This window comes from Melanotaenia boesemani, chromosome 5 (genome assembly GCF_017639745.1).
Source record: "Melanotaenia boesemani isolate fMelBoe1 chromosome 5, fMelBoe1.pri, whole genome shotgun sequence".
In the NCBI taxonomy this organism is placed as follows: domain Eukaryota; kingdom Metazoa; phylum Chordata; class Actinopteri; order Atheriniformes; family Melanotaeniidae; genus Melanotaenia; species Melanotaenia boesemani.
Genome location: NC_055686.1, coordinates 10,413,266 through 10,431,438, shown reverse-complemented (window position 1 = coordinate 10,431,438; position 18,173 = coordinate 10,413,266). Strand labels below are relative to the sequence as shown.

Sequence of the window (18,173 nt, the reverse complement as noted above, 5' to 3'; positions counted from 1 at the left end):
TGTAAACTGACCACAGACAGATGAGATGAGGATGAGGAGCAGCATCCTGCAGATCATCTTCTCCCTGTGAGAGGAGACAGAGGTGAAGAGTCATGAACACATGAGGTCAAAGTTCAGTTATTCCAGGTAGAAGAAGGAAAATCTCCAGTCTGACTTCATTCAGTCATTCCAGCATCTGATCCTGTTCATCATCCTGTTTATTTCACATCTATTGGCCTTCCATAACATGAAACGTAAGCATGAAGTTATTTTTGTTTCATAAATGTGTTTCTGTCACAAGGTGGCGCCATTTTCAAATGAAAACCCAACTTTACCTGAACTTACAGTTAGTCACAGTGAGAACGGAGTTCAATCTGCAGCTGTTGGATGTTTTGCTGCTTGTATGTAACACAGGTCACATTAAGGTTTGTTGCTCTTTAATGAAGGAGGAGCACTTAGTCATTACATCAGGACTTTTTAAAAGGAAAGCTGAGAAGGAATACTTTGTTATATCAAACATTTTTGTGTGATTCTGGAAAAATGAAACTTGAAAAAAAGTCTCCTTTTAGAAATGTCACATGTATCCATGACGACCCCAACACGTGATCATCAAGATAAGGGAGCATGAAATACAGTAAAAATGCAATTTAAGGATGTTTAAATGACCAGAATGTATCTGTTAGAAATGTTATAAATACATGTTTACTTGTAAAAAGTGATCCAGTAGATCCAGTCCTCTGGATATAAACTGAACTGAATGTGCATCAAAGCCAAGAATGTACTTAAAAATAAACTAATAATCTATTTTCCTTTAGCAAATTGATATATTTCTTTCCTTAAATCTAACATAAACAGGACTAAACTAACCAAATGTTTACATTTATGTATAAAATAATATGTTTTAGAAACATTCAAATGGAAAAAAAAGAGTAAACAGTTAGTTACATAAAACTGAATGAAAGCTGATGTTTTAATAGATAAAAGAAACAAATCGACATTTTAGTCTAAATAAAACCCACTGCTCTAATTAATATTGTTACAAATCAAGTTGAAGTCAAATCAAGCCCATTAAAAATAAGAGTTTTAAGATCCTAAATGACTGTTCAGACTGTTTCCGCTGCTTTTCTCAAAATGTCTATAAATAATAATTAATTTTAAATATTAGCACTTTTCTAAGCAATGCTACAAAGTGCTTATCAAAGCAGCAGAAAGTTAAGCTAAGGTCAAGAAAAACAACAATATGAAACATAACGAAAAGCCAGGGCAGCATTTCCTTCAACAAATATTTAAAATCAGAAAATTAAAAAGGCTTCTTAAAAAAGAAACGAAAACAGAAATATAATAATAACCACAACAGCCACGTCTTGCTCCATTTAACACTGAAATGCAAGATTTTAAATCAATGTCAGTTTAAAATTATTATTATTATTATTATTATTAAAATGACCACATCCAACTCATTTACTCTATGAAGAGGCTAAAAGTGTGTCAGAGAAAACAAACCGAGTTAAAGGCTAAAGATTAAAGACGTTCAGACTTACTGAATTATTTTCATCCAATAAAAATCCAACACAGTCGTCTCTGAAACATGAAGAGTCGATGTTGGCCACAGTTTTCTGAAAACACTGTTAAAGTTTGTCTTCGTTGGACAGATTCAGTCTGTCCTCTTTCAGTCTGTAGTTCCTGGAAATGCTGAGGAGGTTAGTTTTACTGGCGTGAGAAGGATCCTTCATGACGTGTTTCATACCTGCTGTCATGTGACGTCACTTTCTCGAGTCCCAGGTGTTGATGTACAAACACGACCAGTCACATGAAAACAAAATGAAACTTCGTTTCACTTCGTCAGCAGGTTCATGTTCTTAAAACTGAATTAATATATCGACCACGTCATTAAACATGGTTTTACTATTGGTTGATAATAGAAGCATCAGGTGTCATGCAGCTGTTTTTAATCTTTTCTACTCATTTTTATTAACGTTTTAATCAATGTATGTTTATGTTAACACACATTTTAAATATACTTGGGAGAACAAGTTTAATAAGAATAAATTATTGTTAATGTATGGTTGTAATAATAGTTATTAATGTAATTATATTGGTTACTTAATTAAAACCTGAAGAAGCTTCACCGTTACTTACTTCTGGTATTATTTGCTCAAATCTTCTGGTAGAGGCTTCAGGCAGGTTCAAGTTTGAATAAGATTCATTGTAGTTACTGAAGGATTAAATGATCATCTGACATCTCATGCAGCTTGTAAAAGACGGTGCAACTGCAAACACACACACACACACACACACACATTTTCCTTTTCACGTCCCATCAGCTGTGATTTTCCTCTATGTCCACCTCTCAAACACACCCTGCATCATTACCACTTTCTTTTTTTTAATGTTGAACCATTTCTTCTAATTTGGACTTTTTTTCCTGGTAAATAAATGAGCTTTATAATCAACATTACTCTCAGGATATTCTCTGATTCATGGAAGATATTCTGATCATCTAACATCAGAATGAGAGCACCAGTCACTGTGGGACCCTGTAAAGAACGACTGGGACCAGTTTGTCTGCATCGTAATGGTATAGAGCTCTGGCAGATACTAAAATATACATTGATTTAGCAACCGGTCAGTATTTTGTTCTATAATGACCTGAGGGTTTGTCTTTAAAGTAAATCCTCTTGGTTTTCTCTGCCTTTGATGGAGCTGAAAAGATTAAATAAAAACCATCAGATGTTCATTCTTAAAAAACTATAACAATCAGTGTTGAAAATCAGATGAAAAGAAACAGTTTGCACGTAGAGGGATGGTCTCAGGTAGCCTGTAAGAGATGCAGCTAAAACTAGTTTCTGTTTTTATCATAGCAATGAACCAAACATACCAAAATAATAAAGACTGTCATACATGTATTCATCTATGCTCTTGTTTACATATGTGATGCTGCAGAGCAGCAGAATTGTGTTGGGCTGGTGTTTATTGCCAAGTAAAGAAACCAAAGGACTGCATTGAATCTTCTCTTCAATTCAGTCTCCCATCATGAGCGTGCATGGGGAGGCAGGCGACAGTGGGGAGGAAAAACATCTTGTCTAACCTCTTATTTGGTCATGAAGAGCTTCGTGTGTGAGTTGCAGAATTTAAATCATATTCTGGATTTAACAAGGAGCCAGTCAAGAGAAGCTAAAACAGGAGTAGCGTTATCTCTTCTGCTAGAGGTCATGAGAACCCTCGCTGCAGCATGTTGGATCAGTTGGAGGCAGAACAATAACAAGGAAATTCAGTAGTCCAGTCTGGAAGTAACTAAAGCACGGCCGAGTTTTTCTGACAGGATGTCTCTTATCTTAGCATGATCACACAAGTGAAAGACGTTAGTGGAGGTGTTATACATGCTATTGACTAAACTGTGGTTTTTGTAAGGAATGATTTCTTTCTCCTCTTTTTGGATCTGATTGGTGAAAACATCCACACATGGCCTCTCCTCCACCAGCACCAGGCAGAACATGTGCTTGCCAGAGCCAGACAATCAGATTTTATGTTTCCTTGGTTTTCATTTATCACTAATTGACTTGGGAGTCACTCTGGTTTGGCTTGATTCAGGTTAGGTTACTGGTTTAAGACCATCAGATTAGGGGGAGGACCTAATCTGATGACCCACTGCTAGGCTGGTTTGAGGCCCTCTCCCTCTCTAATTTCTTTATTTATTTATTTTTTGTTTGTGTTTGTTTGTGTGTGTATGTGTGTGTTTGTATTAAATCATTCCTTGGTTGTCAAACTCTTTTACGTTAAGTGTCCTTTGCACTTTCAGTGATTTAGGGACTGTGACAGTATCATTAATGATTTCCAAGATGAATGTGCCACAGAGAATAAAAAATTACCAGCAATCATTTCCTGCTTAATTCTCAACCTGGAATGAATTTATTCATCAGAATTTGTTATTTAATTCATATATCATGTATGTTTACGTCACTGTTTACAGTTATATGACTTTGTGGCCCATATTTTGAGATTTTATTGTTGTAAAATTTTAACTTTGGCTAATTTGACACTTTATAAAAGATGTGCATGTAAAACATTTCAAGTCTTTTCACTGTTTCACTCTTTGCTTCATAATCCCCCCAAAGAATGAGGACTGGACACCAAAGACCACAAATTTTCCTGTTATATAGAAGCAGGTATAGAAAGCTATAAATCTATACAAGAAAACATTCTGTGTTATAAAGTTTACGGAAAACGTATTTAAATGGCGCTAACTTTAATTAATTGTTAGTATTTAGTAGTTTGGTGTAATAATTCAAATAGTTTGGTGTTGGGGTGAAACTAAACCTTTAAACTTTTAGAAATGATGTTGTAGGAGACTTTTAGCTTCATCTATTGATCTCCAGAGGGAAATTTATGAGTTATATCAAATATTTTGACTTATATTTGGGTGTAATTAACCTTTAAAATTGAAATTTTTTAACTTCCAGAAAAGTTTTAGAAGTGTAACTCTTGATAAAAAGTGGTATTCGAGTGGGATGCTAAATTTAGTAATCGTTGAAAGTTGAAAGTTTTAAGTTTTTCTGAGTGTATAAGTTCATTAATGCAGCACTGCACAAGTACGACATTATGGTGTGGTTGTGTGTCTCTGTGTTTGTGTACGAGCACTCAGTTTTGCTTTCACTCATCCTTTCTGTGACTTCTCGTAACTGAGGGGAAATTACCAAGCGTGACACTTCTCTGATCTTTTTCTGTTTCCTGACTGGCTCACCAGTGTGCAGTAAAGGAAAAGCAATGCAGAAAATTCAGGTGTGATGTGAGGAGAGGCCTTATTTGCATGATCTGCTCAGCAACTGCCATTGCTGTGTCAAGTATGACTCGGAACAAGAAAGGTCATGCTGAAGTTTGGTGTGGTTTTTACAGCTGAAATCAGAACGTGTTACAATATGGGAGGAAAAAAAGGTTGATTCAGAGATTTAAAAAAAGAGTTTAACTTGTTTTTTTACAAACAGTTAATAGTCTCATCATTATTAAATCGGCACATTAGTTGCAGTCATTCATTAAAATGTCTGTGACTATAATGCAGGAAACAATGTTAACACACTGAAATTTAAAGCTGCATGAATGAGCTCATCATGAGATACAGATATGATCGTCGTATTTATTGTTAGCAATAAGCTTTTTCCATTTTTTTAATGCCCTATATAAAGCATATATAGAGATTGAGAAATTACTGATTTTTATCATTCTTTTATATTGTATTGATTTATAGGTACTTGTGCTTTCATGTGCACATGTGAGGTCTGACGCTGAACAGGTAGACACAGTCGCAGGTTGTAGTATTAAGAAAGTTTAATCAGATCGGTCAGTTGAGAGAATGCATGAGACAAGATTAGACAAGGAGTGGAAGTGGACTGAAGGTATATATAGGGACGTTGACAGGTGTTGGTTGTTAGGCTGATCAGGGAGTGCAGGTGGTAACCATGATGGCGGAGTCCGGTGGGTTATGGGCATTGTAGTCCATTCCAGGGCTCAGTATTCTGGAGATGATGAGTGGGCTGGTGGAGGAGGCGCAGGCCTGACAGCACAGTGGAGTCTTGCAGAATTACAGAGATTTACTTTCAAATATCTGCAACACAACAGCATAAAAAAACTTATAAATATGATGTACAAATATTAAAACCACTAGCATACTCTTGAGTGCAACTTTCACTAAAACAGTTTTGACCACTAAAGGTGTGGACAGGTGTGTGGTACCGGCGTGTGAGAAATTGTTGGGCAGATCCCTTCAGGTTCTTTCCGATTTATCCGATAAGGATGGATAAACTCTTTGAACCCACCCTAAGCAACTTTTGCACGGCCCATTGACGTCCTTCTTGAGGATGATGCTGCTGTTTTCATAATGAGGACTAGTATGTGGTAAATTTCAGTGTAACATCTCTGCAAATGACAGGATGCAGGTTCTCAGCAGAACATTTCACTAATAAGATGAACTGAGCTACACTCTCTTTACCTGTCAGTGGTTTCTGTCTTGTGGCTGATAGGTGCAAAATGACTAGAAATTTCATATGAAAATTCACCATCTTTCTCAGACTGTATAATTGTTCCTGATCATGATGACTAACGAGTCAGTGCACTTTGAAAATTGACTTTCATCTTTAAAATTGATTGAAACAGTACAGATTCAGATTCAGATTCAGATAACCTTTATTTGTCCCACAGCGGGGAAATTACAGGAAGCATGTTGCAGATGTTTGGGGAGAAGATTGTGGAAACTACATTGGCGGAAGCTGAAAGAAATTATCTTTCCACTCAGCTAGTGTATGTCAAAGATTTGTACCCATAGGAACATATTTAAACAGCTTGTTTACCTAATGATACCAAATATTACTCTGAGCCCCTAGAGCCGATCACAAAGCTTAGCCTGCAGGCTGAGGAGAAATGGTTTCACAGGACAATCACCAGTATACTTTTGACAAGAAGAATGGACACAACCTGGAGATGGTTAGAGTCCATCATGGACAATCCCTCACATCCACTGGAGGGACAGCAGAGCTCTTTCTCTAACAGACCACTGCAGCTCTGCTATCAGAAAGAGAGATTCAGGAAATCATTTCTCCCTTTCACAATAACCTCGTACAATAACTCCTCCATGTGTGAGAGGTGACTATCATCATTTACCCAAACATACCCAACAATCCATCATCATAACTGTGTGTATAGCTTTTTTATTTATTTGTGTTTTTTGGGCTTTCCTTGTATATATTGTCTATATTGGGTTTATTTTCCATTTATCTATAAGTTTACATACTTTCTTATATTTCTGTTCTTTATGTTAATGTGATTGCTGCTGATATGATAGGAAATTTTCCCTCTGTGGTTTAAATACATGAGTTGAATAAGATAAGATAATCCTTTGTTTTGTCCCACAGTGGGCAAATGTTTTTTTTTCATGACAAACCCTGATCTCCCACATGAGAGGCAGACACATGTTGACATAAACTTAATTTCATTTGTGGCTGCCAAAAGTGTAACATGGTGTAAAATAAGGTGATTTGCAGCTGAAAACGAAGTAAGTTTAATTGACCACCTTACTAATGTAGTGTTATAGTATTAGGAATAAAGAGTCAAAATGAATACTTTACTCTTAAGTTGTCGCATCCTCTGCAAGCCCTCTGCGTCCCGGGTCAAGGCCACATTTGGGGTAATCTTGGTCTCTGTTGATTTTTCTGACATTTTAGGTAGTGGATAAAAGTACAAAAGTCTCTCATACACATCTGAAGAGCGCGTCTATCGTTGCTTTTCAGTTATACAAAAGAAAATTCATTTAAAATTTGTTTTTAAAAAGTTACAGTGACATAAATGTACATAACACACAACAAACATATCCGGAATTGAATAACGTACGTGTGTGTGTAAAAAATTTAACAAACACGTAAAAAAAAAAAAAAAAAAAAAAAAAAAAACGGCAACAACGACAAAAAAACACACGCACACACATGCAGTTAGTGAGTAGACCTTCATGCAACGTTATTGGTGAGATTGGTATCTTACCCATGGCAAGGGACTTCCCCGGACTTTGAGCAAGCCGCTTCTTGGAATTGTTCTCTAATTTTTGCATAATTATGTTGCATGTTTATGCTAATTATGAGCGCTCCAGAAGTAGAAGCTCTGATTGGCTGAAGTTCAGTACCGTGTTCTCCTCGCTTCTGATTGGATATCACACAGTGCCGGGCGGGTTTGCCTGTTCGTCATGTTTCATTCATGGCGTCTTTGAAAGTTGCTGGATTTTAAAACACTTTTTTTTCTTGGTTTGTTAGTTTATCGTGTCTCTGAGAGTGAGTGCCCTTCAGACTGATACAGCTTCTCTCTTCGCGGGCTCGTCGTCCTGCTGACACGCCGGTAAGTTTGTCCCACTTCCTCATTGCAGCACAGACCATCGGAAAGATGTTTGTTGTGATTATTGATATGTAAATATTAAATATTTCGTGTGTACAGCTGCTGTGTGAAGTAGGATATCGAGGACATTTACACACATGCTGCATATCTGAAGTGTGTGCAAATCATTATCTGTAATGAATCAATATTTTAAAGCACCATATATAATGTCTGTCAGCACAACTCCTGCAGGAAACTACACTTGTAAAATTTTAGAGCATGTACCGTTGGCATGCACTGGAGAAATGTGTTATCACTTTGAATATCGGATTATGATGTAATTTGATTATTATATTGTTTAATTTCAGATGCATGGACTGATGCCAGGTAAAAGAAATACTAAATAATATATAATTAAGTTTTTATTGGTTTTTGGTCCTTACAGAAGAAAGAAGTAAAACATGAATAACTCAAAGTTTGCTCAGTTGAAGTTATCTTGATAACACCTTTTGGATAAATTCAGATTGACTTAGTACCTTAAATTCCTCAGTACAGCCTTTAAGGTGCTTCTATTCCAGGCCCTGAACATGTGCTGTGCACTTGTCCATCATGGAAGCATGAGCAAGATAATGAATGCATCTTGAAATACTGCTTTTCTTAAAATGGCACCACATGTGGGCTCTTTACAAAGATATGTAATATGCTTTAAAATGACTATTTTCATATTATCTGTGCATATGTGAAATGTATTAATGCATGCTGCAACTCCTCAGGAGTTTGATGCATCTTATCCCTGAAAATATGTCATTAGAGACTTTTGTGATACTGATCTATATGTTGCTATTGGATGGTCTATGTATGACAGACAATGAGGGATATTAAAACATTTTTTTCCTTGGTTTGTTAGTTTATTTAAAAGGCTTTTTGTTCTTTTATATTCAACAGGGTTTCTGCTTTTTTTTTTAGTAATGTTTAGTCCCAAAAGAGATATAGCACTACTGAAGCAGGAAATTTTTTTTAGACGATTTATCCTCCAGGGGTGCTTATTCATTTCTCAGCATGACGGTGCAAAACCATAAAAAAATATTTAAAATTTCCCTCAGGGATAAATAAAGTATTTTTCATTTAATTATTTTCATAAGACGGGCATAGCTGAGGAAGAGGATGAATTTAGAGATAAAAAAAAATGTGACAATGACAACCTCATGCTGATGCCCACGTACAGACACGTTTTCAGGAAGAAGGGGTCAAAATAACGTCTGAAACGACACGTTGCCAACATGATCTTGTTTCATACTGTGCCAGTCTTTCTGATCTGGATCTGTTTCACTGGTTCATCAGTGTGAAAGCAGCTTTCATCAGATGTACTTTGAATTATTTCACATGACTGCAAGTGTGATTGACTGTAGATTCACCAGGTTCCTGATTTATTGGGTGGCTGATTGAGAAAAGAAAGAAATGCTGCTCTGCTTTTCTAACCAGCAGTCTAAACCTATTTTACAAAGAGGTCCACACTAAGAAGTTCTCTTTTAGAAACACTCAATAGTTAAGTTAAGTCTTTATCACTAATGTCATTACAACATAGTGAGAGTGTGGCATTAATTCAAAGATTTAGTTTGAAATCTGACTCTTCATACTCACTTTTCAATGTATGAAATTAAAAGTAAAGTCTTTTAAAACAGAATTGGAAAAGAACCAGTGTGAGGAGCATGCTAAAGCTTCATTATCAACTCTACCTTTAACCTTTGATCTTGGATATATTTCTCTTTTAATTTTAACAGTGAAACAATTTTTCAACCACGCCATAACTGTCAGTCACCGGGGCGTGTGTGTACTAGTAACATGCAGGCGGGTATATTAATCTTTGAAAGTATTTGTGTGGTCGAGAGCTTCAGACATCAAAGTGCTTTCTGACACAGAAATATTTCATAGTTTCAGGCAGCTTCACCTCTTTCACATCAGCCTTGCAGGAACTGAGGCGGTGGGAGCTGTTTTTTGGGTCTCCTTTATCGCCTACCTTGAAGTGGGTGTTTTCCTGAGGTGAATTTTTATGTGAATTAACTGTATAATGAAATGAACACAGCACCAGCTATGATTAAAAAATGAGAGAAAAAAAAAAACTTGTTTGAGTTCAGACAGTTTAAAAGATTAACCGTAAAAATGAAGACAGAGGAACAGATTGACAGCAGAAACCCATGTTTGACGGGACGAATGCTTCAGAGAACTGATGATGATTTTTACTCATCCACCAGTCGTCCTGTGGAAATCATTCAATTCTTTCCTAATTCCTCAGGTAACCCTTATATCTCTATTTTTTTCCAATGAGTCTTTAGAATGTTTGGTCTGCAAGCCCCATTTAGACCATGTTCAGGGTCATTAAGCATAAAGCCTGACCCAAGAAATAGCAGGCAGATTTTTATTTACTTATTTATTTTTAATCTGAAGTTTTTTATTGTCCCTTTTAACAAAACAAAAATAGTTTGCATGTATTTATTTAACTGTGTGACACGTCAGAATTCTTGTACTTGTAGTTCTAAAGGTCTCCACCAGGGGGCAGAAGCATGACCATTCTCAGTGATGTCACATAGTTCTAACACGCCTCCACTTTGGTTAGTAAAAAGCTAGCTGGGACCCCGCTCCCGCTACATTGAGTGTTTCTCATCAGGGATGGCGGACTTAACGCTTTCCAAACCAGTTCAGTACTTATGTGGTCAGGTTAAACAGCAATGTTTCAAAAAAACGTGTGCTTGTTGGTGCTGAAAAACCACATGATTTTCCAAATTCCTGGTTAAGAAAAAAAACTCCAAAACATCTTACTGACAGAGATATTACTACCTGACCTTACTTTGACATACTACCTAGTCGATCGCCAGACACACATCACAGGGGCAGAATTAAACACATGCGACTCAGATTAGAGGCTTATATTTTATAGCAGGATGAGTATCAGACCATCAGCTGTCGAACGTGCCCCAAAGTGTTTCCTCTTTATGTGAAAGCTGAGTAAGAAAACAGCAGAGGCAGATAACGTTAACGGGATGTAAAAATTAGTGATGTTTCAATTATATATTTAGGAGTTAATATTACTAACAATTACTGTGAGAAAACATTGCTATTTAAAGACTGTTTCGTTTATTGAAACCACAAAGGAAAATACGTGTTCAACTTTTCATTAACACTGAAAACTGCCATCACCATGGTGATCTGCGATGGAGGTTAAATTTGTCGAATATCCAACCAGTTTTACTGTGGTCTCATTTATTTGAGAAATTTTTCTTTTTTTTTTCTTTCTTTCTTTACTTGCTGCTTCACATAAAACATGACCTACACATGAACTTATTGACTGTCCTGTTTTTGTTTTTGCTTCCATTGAATGAACAAAAGTATCTGTTGAAGAATTAAATGAAACTTGAATGTAATTTCTACTCTTCTCTTTTTTGGGGTTCTCATTTACAGTAGAACAGATATTTAATATATTTAAAGCCAACAGGTTGTACCCATCTGTTGCTTAGATCAATAGATTAACAGGGGACACGTTAGAGAGAAAAATATCCATTGACTGGTTCATATTATCTTTCCATTTTTAGGTTGTTTTAGGAGCCTAAATGGAGCAGGTTGTTTTTATTCTTACCCAAGTCAAAGAGAATAATTTCATAAGTTTTAAAAATGTTCTGAAATCTGACATTAGCACGTTAGCTGTGTGCATATTGGTATTTGATTATCATCTGTTGCTTCTGGTCTTCCCCTTCTGTTTTCTGTGGTCCAGTTAGCTGGACAGGAAAGTCCTCTGGTTGAGCCATCCTGGATTCTGCCGGACCCGTCAGCAGTCCTGCTCCTGCAGGAAAAACTTCCAACATATGTGTAAAAGGTAAGAACATCAACAGAGACTAAGACCTCGTGCTTCGCGGGCCATGCTGTTAGCCAGCAAGTTCTTGAATAATTTCTTGACATCTAATTTGGTTATTTTCAAAGTGAACAAAAATAAACTTAGCTTTGCTGAACCCAAAGAAAACCTCCCCCAAATGGGAAATTGTGCTCAAGATCAGAAGTGGTCTTTGTCTTTATCACTTGAAATATAGCGGCCGATACACATGATTTCTTTGACAAGTAAACAGCTGTAAAACTGTAAAGGAGTCATAATTTCCAACCTAAGTTTGCTCATTTTGTTAAATATCCGTGTACACAGTAGCTTGCATGCACAGTGACATTTGCAGTGAAATTGATGCGGCTCCCATTTTGGTATTTTCTAGCTCTGTACTCTGGTTTTATACACAAGTAGCATCTTCTTTTTCCCTGCTTAAAGTTTGATTCAGGACTTTATATTATGTGATTGTAGATGATAAGGCCTTTAAGTATTCCCGCACCGTGCCGGATATCTAGCATGCAGAGTTTTAAGTTAAGTTTTAAAAAAAAGAAAACAGAAACAATTTAATAATTTGATATGTGCATTAACGTGGACTACTGTCACGTTGAGTTCATTTATCAGAGGAACGCTACTTTACTCTCAAATCATTACTAACCAATCAGAAGTTGGAAAAGGTGGACACGATTCGCACATCAGTCTGCATAGAGCAGAGGAATTGTGAGCACACAACCATGTACACCCCAAAATGACATGCCGTCATTTAAATAAGGGAAATAACATCAGGCCGTTTAGTTTGTCAACTCTGTCTATGAGCGTGATCAGGGTTGAATCCACTGCCTTTCGAGGACCCAGACCACATTAGACCAGTTCCTCTGAGGAATTATTTCTGAATTATTCTACATAGCATGAAGACTCATTAACACAGAGTTCAGTTTATTATTGTAAAAACCTTTTATTTTATTTGTGAAAAGCTAAAAATTTTGACATAGGATCATTTTTTGCTTTTACTCCTCTGTGTTGGGGAGTTTTGTTGTAGGTTGCGGGGTTTCAAAGCAGTTGTTCATGTCGCCCACTCCTGTGTGAAAAGCTGTCTTTGATACTCTTTATAACCCTGAATCATCCAGTGGTCCTCTCTGTTTGAATATGCCTTAAACTCAAGCTTGACAGATAATTTTTCGACATTGTAAAACTCATTTTTTCTTATGGCAGTGCTAAATTAATTAATTTATTTTGTATATTTATTTATCTAATGTTTGGTGCTGTTTGGCAAAGTAAAACAGAATTGGGCTGTATCTGGAAAATTTAAGAGCATTTAAACAAAAGGAAAGGGACAATTTTGTACATTTAGCCAAAATTTCCCTCAATCTGGCCATCAGTTTGGCTCTGTTAGTATATATGGCTCAATGTTGTCTGAAAGTCACAGCTTTGACTTTTTTTAACTGGCATATAGTGGGGACAATGGCTGATTTCGAGTATTTAACATTTAAACTGATCAATATTTCTAAAGAATGAATCCTCAGTATCACAGAATAAGTTATTTGTTTCACATTGTTTTAATAGCTATGATATATAAAATGTGAGTTTCATGTCATTTATTGAGATATTTTATGTCTTAAACAAACAATACAGAACTTGAAAGACTTTTTCAGTGTTGTGCCCCCATCGATGGCTAATTCAGTACCCTACTTGTCCTGTCTTATCTTGACTCTCGTCTTATCTCGTGCTCTATCCGTCTCTCTTTTTCTTTCGCTCTCTTCCTTCGATAATGTCTTCATGTGTTTCTTTGCTGAATATGTAAAATGCGTTTACATCTTTTAGCTAGTGTGTGATGCGGTGTGTGTAAAGCAAAACTCGGCTGCAACGCCTCGAGACGTTTCTGAGCAGCGACGGCTCCAGAAAATTACATAACAAATGTCACTGTACCAAAAAATGAGTTAGGAACGCAGAGTTTTAAGGTCTGTAAGTTATGTAATGCGATCAACTGTGCAATGTGGCATTTAAAGTAATAAAACCCTTAAAATTCTTTGAATGTTTAGTAATTGTAACAGGACTGAAGTTATTTAAGGGGGCCACCACAAAGTATTTGTTTAGGGGAGGCCAAATGGCTAGCAGCGGCCATGCTTGCTACTACACGTAAAGATAAGATTTAATAGTTGTTTTTTTTTTGTTTGTTTTGTTTTTTTTTTTTTTTTTATGGGTGTACTTGCATTTAAAAGCCTGTTTATTATGCTACTCTTCTAGTTCTCCCCCAGAAAGCAATCAGAACTTATAAAATACGTATAAAACTGTTTATTCTTGCAGGAAAGCATGACATGGAGTCTCAGAGTCCTGGTCTTCATCTGTGGTCAGTTTATATTTACTCTATTGTTTCCATTTCATTTTAAGGCTCTACAAATATTAAACTGCACAAGATCAACTTGAATTAAATTCATTTTCCTCTATATCCTCTGTAGCGTTTTTTCTTGTGAAAAGCTCTCCAACCTTCTACAATGCCAAGGAGAACGACAACATCACCATCAAATGGGACAGCCAGATCAAAACCGACATGACCCATACCAACATGAATTTTCTTCTCCTGTCAGACCCTCCAAAGCTTTTGTATGAAATGATAAGGGGAAATGACACTGTAGAGATGCCACATCAGCAGTTTGTGGGCCGAGTTCAGTGCGATAAAGATGCTCTCAGAGAAGGACGAATCAGGCTTCATCTGTTCAGAGTCCGAACCGAAGACTCTGGAAACTACACTTTTGATCTGGCTGCTAATTATGACAGGACCATGAGAAAATGGGTACTTGAGATGTCTGGTAAGAATTCACACTTTATTTATTCATCACCAAAATGAAGTATAGCTAACTCTAATATGTAATAATTTCTCCCCCACAGAGCTTTTTGTCTTGAATATAACTCAAAGTTCTGATGGAGTAAACCCTGGCCTCTCTGGCAACACACCTGCAAATTCTGCAGGTAAGTCTACAAGTTTCGAGAAGTTCATTATCACAGATAATTAACATGATTGTTATCAATTTCATTTCTTCTTAAATAAGACATGAAAACGAGCAGAGAATGAGTTGAAAGGTGATGTAATGGTTTCAAATTGATTAAGTTGAGAAGCTTACACATCTTTTAAACGTGGGTTGGTTAGGCAAGAGAAGGGAAAGCAACTTCACCCACACATTTTTTCTAAAGCTGCTTTCAAGTTACTAACCATACACGCGCGCCTCCACAAGATGCCACCTGGTACGGTAATAGTCACCATACACAAGATTTAGGACAGAAATTTATAAAATAGATGAAGAAGTTAATGCTAATTTTTTTTACTTATGTATAACTATTTAAGTTCAAGTAAATATCCTGCACGGAGCTCAAGAACTAGTAGGCAAGAGTTTGCAGCTAAATTAGGTCAAAATATTGCATTAAAAGTTCCTCTAACTGATACATTATATTATGTAAGATCATTACTGATGCTAAAAGATTAAATGTGTTAGCAGTATTTTAATGTTGCTGAAGGTGGAGCTGCATATAAAGAAGGTCAGACAAATGAAAAGGAACAAAGTGAAACCTGAAGCTTCCCTGGGGGATGTGAAGCCCATCAAACTTTTTACAGTGAAAGGGTTTAACACCTGAAAAAACAAGGTGAAGAGGAGGTGGACTCCATGTTTAAATGAAACGTTATAGCTACACTCAGCTGTGAAGTCACATCCTCAAACCTTATCACGGACTAATTTTCTATAAATGACTGAAACACTGAGACAAAAAACACAGAAGATAGAACACAGTCCAACTTCTGATGTCCTCATGAAGTAAATAAAGACGATTTTACTGAGTGGAGTCGCTCTAAATATTCTTAAAGTTCACATCTCAGGTAACATGTTGACATTAATAAAAACTAGAAAGAATATTGGAACCATTTTAAGCCGGAATACGAATCAGAAATTCATACGACAGCGGTAGATTCATCTTGTTCAGCTGCGTCTCCGTGATGGACGTGAAGTTTTCTTCACCTCCCTGGATTTCAGGTGTGGTTAAAGCCACACATTTTCTGTTCTTTGCTGGTTAGAGTGTGCGCACCTGAGCGTGAATGCACATGCCTGTGTGTGTGTGTGTGTGTGTGTGTGTGGCATTGTGGTGAAACTCGCTGTGAGCAGGACAGAAATCATGTAGAGATGAGTTGCTGAGGTGGAAATAAGATGAATAACATCAGACTGTTTAGTTTGTACTAGAAAGACAAAATATAAACCTGTTCTAGAGGAAATGGAACCTTCAGGCTTCGTTGTTTTGGCCACAGGTTGCATCTTGTAGTTAGTAAGAGAAATTGTTCATATCAGCTTTGTGTCCATGTGAGAATATAAAGCAGTTCATATTTAGATGTCATGTAACAATCCTCCATCTCATTTAGAAATTATATTTCTGAATGAACACAGAATAAAAACTGAAATTTAAAAGATTAAATTGCAAACCAGATCGCAATATTGGTCAGAAAAATCACAATTAGAATTTTTTCCCATATCGTACTTCTTAAAATGAAACTATATGATATATGAAACTTTATATTAAGGGGGAATTCACAAAGACTGAAGTGATTAAGGGGAATAATTGAATGAAAAGCAGTTAAACTAGTTGCAATGACATAAGGGAATCTCCACAGCATTCATTTGTGCTGTGTGGGTTTATTTATATCTTACACTGTTAAAAAAAAAAAAATATACATATATATATATATATATATATACCAACAATCTGAAATGGCTATCAGAGATTTAGGGATATTGCATCTATAAAAAACCAAGTATAAGGAAATGCATTTAGAACAGCTATATTCTGTATTTCATGTACAGTTCTTTCTCTTTACACTTAATCAAAGATCAATGACTGAAAGATTCTAATATATCATTAAAACTGTTTTATCAGTATCTAATCATTTTCTTACAATAGCAGTTTTTATTATCTTAGAATGAGCCATATATCTAGTACTTGTCGTGGGTTCACATACATGGCAGCTACCATATTTGTACCACAATTTTTACTAAGATAAGATAAGATAAGATTTATTAATCCCAAAACAGGGGAATTTGTGTGTTACTACAGCTCAACTACAGAAAAACAAAGTAAAAAAAGCAAATTAAGAAAATATAAAATACAAATATTAATTACAAATATAATAAAATAAAAAAAAAACAATATATACGACAGTAACTGGTGTACTGTGTACAAGTATACACAGTGTGCATTAAGAGGAACGGTTATGAAAATATGCAAATAGGTAATATCTGTCTATATGTGGACATATACACTGTATCTTTATTAGTTGTACCTTTGAATGTGCTTCTGATTAAATTTTGTCCTCGTTATCGCTAAATGTTCCACAGAATTTACGGAATATTATTAGACAAATGTGCACCTCCTTCTTGCAGATGCTAAAGACCAACCAGGAGGACCAGAACAAGGACACAGATGGAGTAACTGGGTCATAACTGGAGGAGTTCTTGCAGTTATATTTGTTTTAGTTGTGTTTTGTGCTGTGTATAAAGTACTAAGATTCAAAATTTGCACATGTATAACACTGAATAACATTGTGATTTTTCTTACTTTTGGAAAGTAATTTATTACATTTTCTGTAGTTCTGCTGAAATGTTCTGAATCTGTTTATGTCCTGGGTGTTTTATTGGTTTCTCGTGGTGCTCCTACAGTTTAAATTATGGATGGACTTGACATTTACTCTGTTGACCAAACAAAGCATCAAATCATCAGGTCTGAGTCCTCTCTACCACTTGGTTTGGGATTGTAATGCCACAATGAAGTGTTTCTTATCCTAATACATGTGGAGTTCTCCAAGGTTCCATCCTGGGGTCTCTTCTGTTTAACATCTACATGTTCCCACTGGCACAGGTCATAAAGAAAAACAAATTTAGTTACCATAGTTACCAAGTTAAAGACACACCTGTTCTCTGCTGCATTTCAATAGTTTTTATTTAGACTCCAGATCTGCATCTGGTTCCTTTCAGCTTGAATCTTTAAACTTGATCATGTTTTAATATTGTCTTTCTAAACACTAGAACTTTATTTCTTGCATTTACCTATTTTATTTTAGGCTTTTCTTTCAGTTTTTATTTAATTGATTTTTATTAAGTTTTTTTAATGCACTTGTATTGCTTTCTGATCCCTGCTGTAATGTTTTATGTAAATCACGTTAAATTGTCTAGTACATGAAATGTGCTATACAAACAAATTTGTCTTGCCTTGCCTAATACTGTTTTAAGTTTCAACCATTTCATTTTGATTACAGTATTACCAACTGTCATCTCAACCATTTGTTAATAAATCTGTTTGTGTTATTATTTTCCAAAGGAAAAGAAAAATGCAAAATAACATTTTTCTCTTTCTATTTACTTGGGGTGACATTCTCTTTTTAATGCACTTGTACAACTGATTATTCTTTAAGTACTTATTGCACAACATGCTGTTCTTTAACAAGGTGATTGAC

At 35.9% G+C, this 18,173-nt stretch overlaps 3 protein-coding genes across 5 annotated transcripts in view; 1 reads left to right on the top strand and 2 right to left on the bottom strand.

Moving 5' to 3' along the window:
• LOC121639776 overlaps positions 1-18,173 on the bottom strand; it is a 565,698-nt gene that overhangs the window by 33,964 nt on the left and 513,561 nt on the right. The window lies entirely within an intron of this gene.
• Positions 1-18,173, bottom strand: part of LOC121639814 — an 882,884-nt gene that overhangs the window by 371,390 nt on the left and 493,321 nt on the right. The window lies entirely within an intron of this gene.
• Positions 7,658-17,685, top strand: LOC121639805. Of its 2 annotated transcripts, none has more exons than XM_041985337.1 (6): positions 7,658-7,851; positions 11,594-11,695; positions 13,994-14,036; positions 14,165-14,496; positions 14,576-14,656; positions 17,104-17,685. In XM_041985337.1, exons 3-6 carry the CDS (start codon positions 14,005-14,007, stop codon positions 17,289-17,291), a joined length of 633 nt encoding a protein of 210 aa, XP_041841271.1. In that variant the 5' UTR covers positions 7,658-7,851; positions 11,594-11,695; positions 13,994-14,004; the 3' UTR covers positions 17,292-17,685. The 2 variants fall into 2 exon arrangements, with proteins under 2 accessions (XP_041841271.1, XP_041841270.1); XM_041985336.1 differs by having other exon boundaries at positions 14,146-14,496.

Excerpts from the sequence above, each read along its gene's own strand:
- LOC121639805 (XM_041985336.1), top strand. The coding sequence starts at position 14,000 with ATGACATGGAGTCTCAGAGTCCTGGTCTTCATCTGTG. Across the intron at positions 14,037-14,145 it reads AGTCCTGGTCTTCATCTGTG|CGTTTTTTCTTGTGAAAAGC; the intron begins GTCAGTTTATAT and ends TATCCTCTGTAG. Across the intron at positions 14,497-14,575 it reads ATGGGTACTTGAGATGTCTG|AGCTTTTTGTCTTGAATATA; the intron begins GTAAGAATTCAC and ends TCTCCCCCACAG.